The 12427-nt window shown below is 39.7% G+C and overlaps 1 protein-coding gene across 1 annotated transcript in view; it reads right to left on the bottom strand.

Annotated features, from left to right (window-relative positions):
• The window catches only part of CFAP95 (cilia and flagella associated protein 95), an 89010-nt gene that overhangs the window by 56057 nt on the left and 20526 nt on the right, over window positions 1–12427 (bottom strand). The window contains exon 2 of the mRNA XM_052645354.1: window positions 5682–5790. Coding sequence (XP_052501314.1) covers window positions 5682–5790 — 109 coding nt within the window. The remainder of the gene's footprint in view (window positions 1–5681; window positions 5791–12427) is intronic.

The raw sequence follows: 12427 nt of genomic DNA, 5'->3' as shown, positions 1-12427 counted from the left end.
TTTCTATCTGACATTTCTTATCTTCTGTGACACAACATCAAATTTACTCTGTATTTAATCCCTCTGAGTTTATGGGATTCAATGTGCAACTTCCTGTGAGTTCCTTAGAAGTGGTCTTACATAAGTGATTATGACAGGGGGTCATAATCTGCCATGAAGTCCTTGGGTGAGGGATTTAACAAATGAAGAAACAATGATAGATGTACTCTTGATCATTTACTTTGCATGGAACTCACTCTGTTATAGCTAAGTAATACCTCAATGAAGTCCAAATAAAATAACACAAACTATTATAATTAAAATAAAATACTACTTCCCATAATCACTTAGACTACTATTAACACAACCAGAAATTCCAGTGGTTTGAATGACTGCTCCCCTATGAATCCATGGCTCCACTCAGCTTCCTGAAGCCAGAGGGGTCACTGGGGTAGGAATTCAACTATGCTACCACTGAAACTTGGGTAGTATTTTTCCAGATTCCACCAACAGATAGTTCCTTTAAACATTCAGCCCAGGAGCTTCAGGTGGTCACCTCTACTGGGAAGCCATACTTTTCTTTGGCCACACCACCACACAGCTTGCAAGATCTTAGTGTCCAATCAGGGAGTGAACCCAGGTTTCTCGGCAGTGAAAGCACTGAGTCCTGACCACCGGACCACTAGGGAATTCCCTAGGAAGCCATCCTTGACCCTCTCCTCAACTTATCTCAGTTCAAGTGTCCTGCACAGCATCCTGACCTTCTTCCTGTCATATTATCCATCATACATACCACCACTGTGGTTGCATGCACCCATTACCCGCCAAAAGCCTGTGAGTTCCTAATGTACAGTGACCTTGCTTTGAATTATGTTTCTTACCCTAGCACTCTTCATGATAACTTGGCACATTTCTTATCCTAGCACTTAACAAAATAATAGGAACTTAATACATGTTTGTGGAATACAGTCTTCCTTTCTTTCCTCCTTCCATAAATATTTATTGTGTACCTACTATGTGCCAGCCCTGGAGAAGGGAATGGCAACCCACTCCAGTATTCTTGCCTGGAGAATCCCATGGCCTGGCAGGCTACAGTCTATGGGTCACAAAGATTCAGACATGACTGAGTGACTAACACACACACACACACACACACACACACACATACACACACACACACACTGTGCCAGACACCATTAGAGGAAATGGAGATATAGCAGAGAACAAAAAAGACCAACATCTGTTCTCCCATAAAGCTTGTATTCTAGTAGGGAGAGACAGACAATTAATAGCTAACAAGTCTTAAATATGTCCAGTCATTGAAGCGCCATGAAGAAAATTAAAGTAAGGGAAGGGGATGGAGAGGGATGATGTGAATAGACTTCTATTTTATATACAAATGGGCAACTGGCTCATTGAACAAGTAGGTCTTGTAAGTAGGTACAATCAGAAAACAAATCTATTCTTCTTTCATTGCTGTCCATCCATAGTTACTTGGAAGGGATAATTCCTTTTTATGCTCTTAGTTGAAATATAGGACATGTTTCCAGACTTTTCTAGTCACTCAGATATTATAAAAACCTTTTGGCTACTTCTGTCCCAAGAACAGGTTTACTGAGTGAGTAAAACGCCCAGTCCCATGCACCAGCCAAAATTTCACTTAAAATGAAAGGTTCTCAAGAGGCATGTGTGTCAGTCTGGTCTACTTCAGCTGGCTTCTTCCCAATTGTCCCCCTTGGAATTCTTCCCTACACCCCAACTCCTTCTGGCTCCTTGAGGATTTGAGTGTGAGAAGACATGAGGAAGGAGAAGCAAGCGCAGGAAAAGTGGACATGCACTCTTGTTTTGGCTTTCTCTGGGTTTGCCTGTGTCTGACCCTCTCTGGCACTGAAGGATGTTCAAAACTGACTTTCTTGAGGTGTTCTAATAGAAGCTGAGAACCCTTCTGGGAACATTCAGTGGTGTGTTTCATGATAGAAGATGCCAATCTCTGCACTTCGATCTCCTGGCTCAGCTCATGGGAATACAGTCAATCCCTCTCCCATTCCTACATGAGGTGCTCTTGGGCAGGCACTAAAATGGCTCTCTGTCATCTTTCTCTTCTACATGGCCCATATCTCATCTCCCAAAGCCAAATCTGGGCGTGATTACTCACTTATCTTTGTCCCACCACTGATGAATATGTAGCTAATTCCCTTCTTGCTGCTCTGCTACTTTAGATAGATTACCAGAGCCTCACATCTGTAACTTAGTTTTGCAGATGAGACTTATAGCACACCTTTTACAAAATCCTGTCTCTATTTTTAAACTGAATTTTGGCTTTGCTGCAGGTTGGGAAGTGGATCCAAGTTCATTAGTAACATTCCTATCTAACACACACTGGAAACCTGGTAGGACAAGGTTTCAATGACTATGAATGAAAGTCATAAAGAGGGTAAATATTATTTCATTTATACATTCGCTATTAAACCTGAGATTTAACTGCTACAATGCATGGAATATAAGGAATGAATGTTTGAGGTTCCTACTCCTTATATTTCACTTCATCTCACTTCCTCCCACAATATAAGACCAAGAGCATTTTCATTTAGGAATCAAAAATAAATGCTTTTAAGGGTCAAAGATTCTAAGTGCATGCCAGACAATGCCTGCATTGTCCACCTGGCTTTCATCCTCACCATGCTTAAGAAAGCTAGGGTAACCTGGGTTTGGAGAAGTGGGAAGGGATGGTTATTTTCTGAGTTGGGCATTATACTCAAGAGATCCATCCATGTGCTGGGTAACGACCAATTAGGCAGCCTTATGCAAAGGCAAGAGGGCAGGGTAGAAACTGGGGAAACTGACAGAATGCCCCTGAGATTTAAGCTGTGGGACTAAAGGAGGACAAAGCAGAGAGAAATAGAGACACTGAGAGTGTGTGTGTATCAGATAGAGAGAAAACAGAGAGGGGGAGAGGAAGAGAGAGGGAGAGAGAGAGATGACTTACTTTAGAGCTGTCTTGGTTCCAGTAAGTGTCCTTGTTCCATATGCAGGCAGCTGCATCTTTATAATAAATTCCTATTTTCAGGGTATGTTTATTATTCTCTGCCTATGATAACTATAAAAGGAATGGGGAACAGCATAGGTTCTGCTAAGCTAATTTATTCCCATCATCTTGCAGAACAGAGAATTTTCTAGAGCCATTCCCAATGGTAGAATTATGGATCTTTCTAGGCTTACCCTTTTTTAAAGTAGCCCAGCCTTTGAGGGGAAGAATGTGATCCAAACCCAGATTTCTAAGCACATTCATATCTGTCTGTGAAATTACCAACTCTTCAGGCCCCAAGGCCAAACTAAGAAGTTGAACTGAGCCGTCAGCTAGTCCCAAATCTCTTGACACTGTAGGACAGGATTTGGGAGGCTTCTGCCTCACACTGATTGAGCAAACACCTAAATAGTTTGAGAAAGAAGAATGGAGCTGGAGGAATCAAACTTCCTCACTTCAGATTATACTGCAAAGCTACAGTCATCAAGACAGAATGGTACTGGCACAAAAACAGAAATATAGACCAATGGAATAAAATAGAAAGCCCAGAAATAAACCCATGCACTTATGGGTACCTTATTTTTGACAAAGGAGGCACAAATATACAATGGGGCAAAGACAGCCTCTTTAATAAATGGTGCTGGGGAAACTGGACAGCTACATGTAAAAGAATGAAATTAGAACACTTCCTAACACCATACACAAAGATAAACTCAAAATAGATTAAGGACCTAAATGTAAGACCAGAAACTATAAAACTCTAAGAGGAAAACATAGGCAGAACACTCAATGACATAAATCAAAGCAAGATCCTCTATGACCCACTTCTTAGAATAATGTAAATAAAAACAAAAGTAAACAGTGAGACCTGATTAAACTTAAAAGCTTTTGCACAGCAGAGGAAACTATAATCAAGGTGAAAAGACAACCCTTGGAATGGGAGAAAATAATGGCAAATGAAAAAACTGACAAAGGATTAATTTCCAAAATACACAGCAGCTCATACAACTCAATACCAGAAAAACAAACAATCCAGTCAAAAAGTGGGAAAAAGACCTAAACAGACATTTCTCCAAAGAAGACATACAGATGGCTAACAAACACATGAAAAGATGCTCAACATCACTCATTACTAGAGAAATGCAAATCAAGACCACAATGAGATATTACCTCACACCAGTCAGAATGGCCATCATCAAAAAGTCTACAAACAATAAATGCTGGAGAGGGGGTGGAGAAAAGGGAATGCTCTTGCACTGTTTGTTGGTGGGAATGTAAATTGATACAGCCACTATGGAAGACAGTATGGTGATTCCTTAAAAAACTAGGAATAAAACCATCATATGACCTAGCAATCCCACTCCTAGGCATATACTTGAGGAAACCAGGGTTGTAAAAGACACATGTATGCCACTGTTCATTGCAGCACTATTTACAATAGCTAGACCTTGGAAGCAACCTAGATGCCCATCAACAGATGAATGGATAAAAAAATTGTTGTACATATACACAATGGAATATTACTCAGCCATAAAAAGGAACTCATTTGAGTCAGTTCTGATGAGGTCGATGAACCTAGAACCTATTATACAGAGAGAACTGAGTCAGAAAAAGAAAGATAAATATCATATTCTAACACACATTTATGGAATCTAGAAAAGTGATTCTGAAGAATTTATTTACAGGGCAGGAATGGAGAAACAGACATAGAGAATAGACTTATGGACATGGGGAGAGGGGAAGAGAGGGTGAGATGTATGGAAAGAGTAACATGAAAACTTACATTACCACATGTAAAATAAATAGCCAACGGAAATTTGCTGTATGGCTCAGGAAACTCAAACAGGGCTCTGTATCAACCTAGAGGGATGGGATGGGGAGCCAGGTGGGAGGGAGGCTCAAAAGTGAGGGGATATATGTATACCTATGGCTGATTCATGTTGAGGTTTAACAGAAAACAGCAAAATTCTATAAAGCAATTAACCTTCAATAAAAAAATAAATTAAAAATAAAATAAAATAGGAAAAAAATACCCAATACAGCTAATAAATAAATAAACAAAATTATCTTTTAAAGAAAGAAACAAACAAAAAAAAAACACCTAAATAACAATGGAGTAATCCATCCACAATTCAAACAGGAAGTACTTATGCAATGAATCCTCCGTTAGTAACTTGATCGTACAGATGTTATAAGAAATAATAGCATGTTTAAATTACTTACAACTCTGTCATCTTAATTACAAAAGATATAAAATCAAAGAAATGGGTTCAAACTCACTCTTTCAGTCCCTGGCTGGGTGACTTTGAGTAAGTCATTTAATGTCTAGGAGTTTCTCTGCATTTATAAAATAGAGATAATAATACCTACTTCATAGGGTGATGATGAAGGTTAGAAGAGACATCTAGCAAGGTATCACAATAGCAGTAATAATTTCTTGAGCACTTGCTATGTGCCAGGCACTGAGTTAAGCACTTTATTTGCTTTATTTACCCAGGAGACTTATGAAGAGTTCCCATCTTATAGGTAAGGTCACTGAGGCAAACAGTGGCTAAGCCACATGCCTAAGTAACTAACACAACTAAGAGGAGCCCTGAGAAAGTGTTCCTCCCTCTACTTTTTCATGTTTCACTAGGAGGAAGATTTGGACTTAGAGAAATTAGTGGTTACTACTTACTAGGGGTTCACTGGTTCCAAGTCGACGATATGTTGAATTACATAGTTTTTTCACTTCTTCAGGACCCTCTATATCATAATCTTTGGGATAAGTTTCTCTGTCACGGTGCCTTAAGAAAAAAAAATAGAATCTGTTAAAGGACAAAGCTTATTTATCATGTATTGCAATTAAATATTTTAAAAATAATGCAGTGAAAGTTTACTATATTTGTGATATTGTTCTAATGATAAATTTACTGGACTTGGGACATATATTGCCCATCTCTTTTCAGGTAATACTGAGACTACTTCCTAAAAACAATTTAGCATATGTGATAAAACTAATGTCATAAAACAACACTTATCCAACACAGTGATTATTCAGTGACTCCAGTGAAGTGAATCTTATTTAATAATGTAAATTAGTTACTGAAAGTAAGAATTAAAACAAGACAAGGTAATATCTTAGAAAGGCAGCTTACCACTTTAGAAATTGTTCTACCATGAAATTTAATTACAATTCTTCTCAAAACAAGAGACAGTAAAATATTTACTCATCTGGATTTATAACATGTGGTCTCTGCTTCTAAAGAGGGTTTAAAGGAAGTTAACAGTTAAACATAACAGTTCTTAAAACATGTAGATGAAAGAGGAAAAGTATTCTGAACATTTTGACTAAAACAGTGTGGAAAATAATAATAAAGGAAAGGTTTGGGAATAAGGAAGGAAAGAGGAAGTGAAGTGGCCCACAACAGAAGGAGCTGTTTTCACAAAGCTTTCTCAAGTGAGATAAAGGAAACTGAACCCAAACACCCATCAAAAGAGGCTTGGTTTTTTATCGAGAGATATGGAACTAGGACTATGTGAGGGACACTGAGGTACCCAGGAACTTATTATCCATCCGTCCACCTAATCTGCTCATTCATTCAGCAAATATTTTAAATACCTATTACATGCCAGGCATTCTGTTAGGTGCAGGAGATACAAATGGGGAGAAAATGTGGTGTAATTACTGCCTTCAGTTGCTCATAGTCTGGAAGGGGGTGGGCAATTAAACAAGAAAAAATCTACAATGTTGTTTAGTGTGAGCACAGGACTGTAGAAGCAGAACAGCATTGACTAACCTGGGTGGGGCACCCAGCCTAGGACCTGACCACCCCATCTCATCCCACTGCATTGGTGCTGGGGCCCTGTACTGTATTCAGATTGTACCCTTACCTCCCCACCACCACTCATGGAAGCAGAGCTCTGCACAGAACACAGCAGAGAGGGAGCCCAGGGCATGTTAGCAGAGCTCCAGCAGATGAGCCCTCAGCCCTCCTCACATCTCAGCATTAACTGCAAAACACTAACAGCATTTTGGTACCAATACCATTTTTTGAGAGCCTGAGAGAAAGCTCTCACTGAAGTTCTTTAGGTGAATTTCGGACATTAGGAACCAGGAGTAGGGGGCTTCCCTGGTGGTCCAGTGGTTAAGAATCTGCCTGCCAATACAGGGGACATGGGTTCGATCCCAGGTCTAGGAACTAGGATACCACATGCTGCAGGGCAGCTGAGCCTGTGCACCGTAACTATTGAAGCCCGAGCACTCTAGAGCTCATGCTGCACAAGAGAAGCCCATGTAATGAGAAGCTTGTGCACCACAGTTGGAGAGTAGTCCTAGCAACTAGAGAAAGTCCGCACACAGCAGTGAAGACCCAGCATAGACAAAAATAATTAATCCCCCCTCCCAAAAAAAACCCCACAAAACAGGAATGGTAGAGTGAATGGGATCATGGGCTTGAGTCACTGCTCAGCAAAATGCTAGCTGTGTGACTTTGGGGAAGTCACGTAACTTTTCCGTGCCCTTTTTTCCTATGTGTAATATGAGGACAGAAATTATACCAATACATTTTAAGATTTTTAGAAGAGTTAAAAGGAAAAAAAATAAAGGTGGAAGGTCCTGCAAATAATGTAAAGAACCCATATAAACCTACATATAGTGAATACTAATCTGGCTTCAAAACATTTTAAGGTACAAAATTTGTAACTTAATTTTTCCATTATTGTACTTAATTTCTTTTCCAAGTGCTCATAATTTCAGGTGAAAAAAACCTAATCTCAGTCAATTCTGGTTCTCGTCCAACTCTAAAGAGTTCGTGTGGTACCACAATACCAAGAATCCATCTTTGTTGGCATCGTTGGAACCCATGGAAACATCCTCATTCTCCAGTGTTCTTCCATTATGGATCCATGCAGAGCTCTACTCTGCCTACCTCATCCTGCCACACAGTCTACACAGACTGGCACTTTGCCAGAAGGGTCAAAGTGAAGTAGCTCAGTCGTGTCCAACCCTTTGCGACCCCATGGAATGTAGCCTACCAGGCTCCTCTGTACATGGGATTTTCCAGGCAAGAGTACTGGAGTGGGTTGCCATTTCCTACTCCAGGGGATCTTCCCAACCCACGGATCGAACTCTGGTCTCCTGCATTGCAAGCAGACGTTTCCCATCTGAGCCACCAGGGAAGCCTGCCACTATCCAAACCACCAAAAACCTTTTTGTGTCCTTCTCCAACTAGGGTTCCTAGAAACCCAGATGCCATCCCTGAGTTGTTTGCCTGGCCCACCAAGAAGGCGCTTGTTTAATGTCTCCACCACAATGGGCTTGGGAGACACATCAGAGCCCCACACATCAACAGCTCTGGAAACATTACTCTGGGAGTAAAATATTAGGTAGTGATAGGTCCCATCTACTCTAGGATTTCCAAAGTTTTAATCCAAGTTTGGGATCCCAGACAAATCCACATATTCTCAATTTCTCTGGCCTGTTTCATCTTCGGTGCATGAACTCTTCATCTACTAAGGGACAGAATAGCCCAGCTCTTCATTTATTCTTCCAAATCTACAGTGCCATCCCAAGACCTAAGGTTTTGAACCTCAAAGCCAAGAATTTGGCTCTTTTGTTGCCTGTTGGGTCATTCTTCCCTGAGGCAATAAAACCAGAATACCTCCCTAGGAACACAGGAATGAAAGGCCAAAACACCAAGTAATATTTCAATGTATTATTTCCAGGGTCCATCTCTATCTTAGGCAATATTGGATCCCTGGGTTGGGAAGATCCTCTGGAGTATGGTATGGCCACCCACTCCAGTATTCTTGCCTGGAAAACCCCACAGAAAGAGAAGCCTGGCAGGCTACAATCCATGGGGCTGCAGAGAGTTGGACATGAATGAGTGACTGAGCACACACACACAGGCCAGTGTCCAGGGCCTGGGAAACTTTTAGGGGCCGAGGAAAGTGTTTTAATCACTTTTAAATCAGTAAAAAAAGATTATAATCAAGCTTGAACAATATACATCTTTATACCAAAGCAATCATAAATTATCATTTAAAACTTTTTTAATGGAGGAAGGGACCCATGAAGGCAAAGATAGTGTCCATGAAAGTCAGAATGCAGCCTTGATTATCCCACCATGTATTTTAAGTTGTACTATAACTTGATTATTACCAAAAATACAGAAACACTCCTTTTCTTACCACAATCTCAGACAACAATCAAAAGCCCAGCATTAAAACATCAATCTATAGTGAAACTTTGGAGAACTAAGCAAATGCAATTGGCATTCCATAAAGTCTTCTGGCTGTCCACAAATGATGTGCCCAGAGCCAGCAGGTTCTGAGAGATGCACAGCTGAAGACCTGCCCCTATTTCCTAGATGCTGCCAACCCAGCAAAAATAAACATATGTGTTCAAAAATGTAAAATATAAAATACACAAAATGTAAAATTAACAATAAAAATAAATTTATGATAATACTAAATGTATACTTGGGGCTTATTTGCCACATATAATAACAGTAAAAATGATTAGGGTATTATGAAGGATAAGGGAGGCCTAATTATTCCTGATTTTATCATGTCAGTTGAACATTGACTTGCACCTCAGTTTCCCCAAGATGAACTGGGAATCATACATTAAGGACACAAATCAATTGAATGAGAGTCTCAAGTGAAAAGTGACATAAAAATGCAAATGTTATTATGGGTAATAATATTATATCTATCTACAATATGCTTTGTTGGGGATTTTTAAATACTTTGTCAATATCAATTAAGCTTTTTAGCATCTTTGTAATATATATAAATATGCATAATCAAAGTATTAAATACATAGACATATATATGTCTATACATATACATGTATTTTATATAGCCTTATTTCACCCGCTACCTGAATTTATTTATGGTTGCCATGACTTCTCATTTATTGCAATAAAAATTCTTTATGAGAAAATAATGAATATAGTGAAATAAAATTTACAATGTCTGTAGAGCAGTTACTTTCAAACTTTTTGATCATAGTCCCCACCTATACCATTAAAACCTACCTGAGACATTTTTAATTGTTGCATCTGGGTGGAGTGGTTTGCTATTGGCATTTAGTGGAAAGAGGCTAGCAATGCTCCGCTAAATATCCTATGGTGCAGAGGACAGCACACACAATAAAGTACTATCTGATCCAAAGTGTCAAAAGTACCAAGGTTGAGAAAGAACTAGAGAATGACTGTATACCAGATTCTTAGGTCAGTCAGTTCAGTTGCTCAGTCATGTCCAACTCTTTGCAACCCCATGGACTGCAGAATGCCAGGTCTCCCTATCTGGAGTCAACTCCTAGAGTTTACTCAAACTCATGTCCATTGAGTTGGTGATGCCATCCAACCATTTCATCCTCTGTCATCCCCTTCTCCTCCTGCCCTCAATCTTTCCCAGCATTAGGATCTTTTCAAATGAGTCAGCTCTTCACATCAGGTGGCTAATTGGAGTTTCAGCTTCAACATCAGTCCTTCCAATGAACACCCAGGACTGATCTCCTTCAGGATGGACTGGTTGGATCTCCTTGCAGTCCAAGGGACTCTCAAGAGTCTTTTCTAACACCACAGTTCAAAAGCAACAATTCTCTGGTACACAGCCTTCTTTATAATCCAACTCTTACATCCATACATGACTACTGGAAAAACCATAGCCTTGACTAGACAGACCTTTGTGGGCAAAGTAATGTCTCTGCTTTTTAATATGCTGTCTATGTTGGTCATAGCTTTTCTTCCAAGGAGCAAGCATCTTTTAATTTCATGGCTGCAGTCACTAACTGCAGTGATTTTGGAGCCCCCCTCTTCCCAAAATAAAGTCTGTCACTGTTTCCACTGTTTCCCCATCTATTTGCCATGAAGTGATGGGACCAGATGCCATGATCTTAGTTTTCTGAATGTTGAGTTTTAAGTCAAGAGGCTCTTTAGTTCTTCTTCACTTTCTGCCATAAGGTCAGTGGTCCCCAAACCTCAGCATTTCATGGAGCAGAAAAACTTTACCCCCAAATTTGTAAAACCAACAAAAAATTGCCAACACTTTCTCTTAACAGGAACATTAAAAATAAAATAACTATCCATCACCTTTAATAAGAAGGCTTCCAACAGCAAAGATAAATAAAATCAATCTTAAAATCCTTTAAATTGAATAAATTTAGCTATGTGAAAAACTTGCTACATTGTCTTTATAGTTTGCACATCACCTTGGATTAGTATAAAGGTCATTATTGACCAGCCCTGGTATAGTCTACAGACTGGATCTGCAGATGTTAGTTTTCTCCAGACATGAATTTGACAGCAGAAGTCAGTTCAAGACTAAAGCAGCTTGATACAGGTATTCTGTGTTGTTCACTGAAGGAAGAGCTGCGTTTTTGATGTCAGGTGTGCAGATACAAACTAACATTCTTGCTGGGAGGAGCACTTCTAGGACCTCCTGACCTCCTGCCAGCAGGGCCAGAATATTCTTTGACAGTCAGCCTTGCTTCTGCTCTGTCAAGCCCAAAGCTAAGCTGTGGCTATTTTTTTATATGAGAAATCTTTATGTAAGACATCCTTATTTACCGAAAAGGAAATTTGCTTTCTCTACCCTACTGTGGGAGAAACAGTATGAATATGAACAGAATCACAAATGAGGAAAGGGCTGACAAGACAGGATCAGAGCTGCCAACTGTATAAAAAGGAGCTTGCTTGGAATGATGACCTTAATGTCAAAAATGCCACTTGGACTGATTCAGAGAGGATTAAGGTCAATTGAATCTAGTAAGGCAAAGATAGCACAAGTAGGTTCCATTGTAGAAAATATTCCACTACCACTTCTGCAATTACCTGAATGCTCTAGATCCTGTATTTCCTGTCTCCTCCAGTCTAACATAGTCCCAAGTAAAACTTCGAGAAAAACACTTTCTGGATTTGTTTCTGGGGTCCTTTGGGAGCTTGGATTTCCTACCATAAGAGCTGGATGATTTCACATCAAATCAAATCTGTAAGCCCCAGTCGACTGAACACATATAAATTCCCAACTGAGTTACAGGACTAAACAAACTCAACTCCAGAACATACTTGGGGCAAGGATCTGAAGATTCTCTCAGGCTGCCCTAAGCCATAGTAGTCCAGCTGTCACAAAAGGACAAGGTTGGGTTAGATCACAGGATTCTTCTTGCAGGAGAGGAGACCAAGTTACTCCCTAAGGTTTCTTTCTGTGGTCTCAAGACTAACTGAGGAAGTGCAATGGGGTTTTTCAAACAGACCATTATCTTTATCACTTCTCCACCTTTCACGTTTTGAAACAATTATCCATTAATGAATCTTCCTTTTCATTAGACTAAGAACATCTTAGACACAGGGATCTTTTTTTTTTTTTACTCATTTTTGTGATCTCAGTGCCTAAAGACTTACATGTTGTAAATGCTCATTAAATCTTAAATGA

This window comes from Budorcas taxicolor, chromosome 8, assembly GCF_023091745.1.
Source record: "Budorcas taxicolor isolate Tak-1 chromosome 8, Takin1.1, whole genome shotgun sequence".
NCBI lineage: Eukaryota > Metazoa > Chordata > Mammalia > Artiodactyla > Bovidae > Budorcas > Budorcas taxicolor.
Note: the sequence above shows the minus strand (reverse complement) of the source record. Positions and strands in the feature narration are given on the sequence as shown.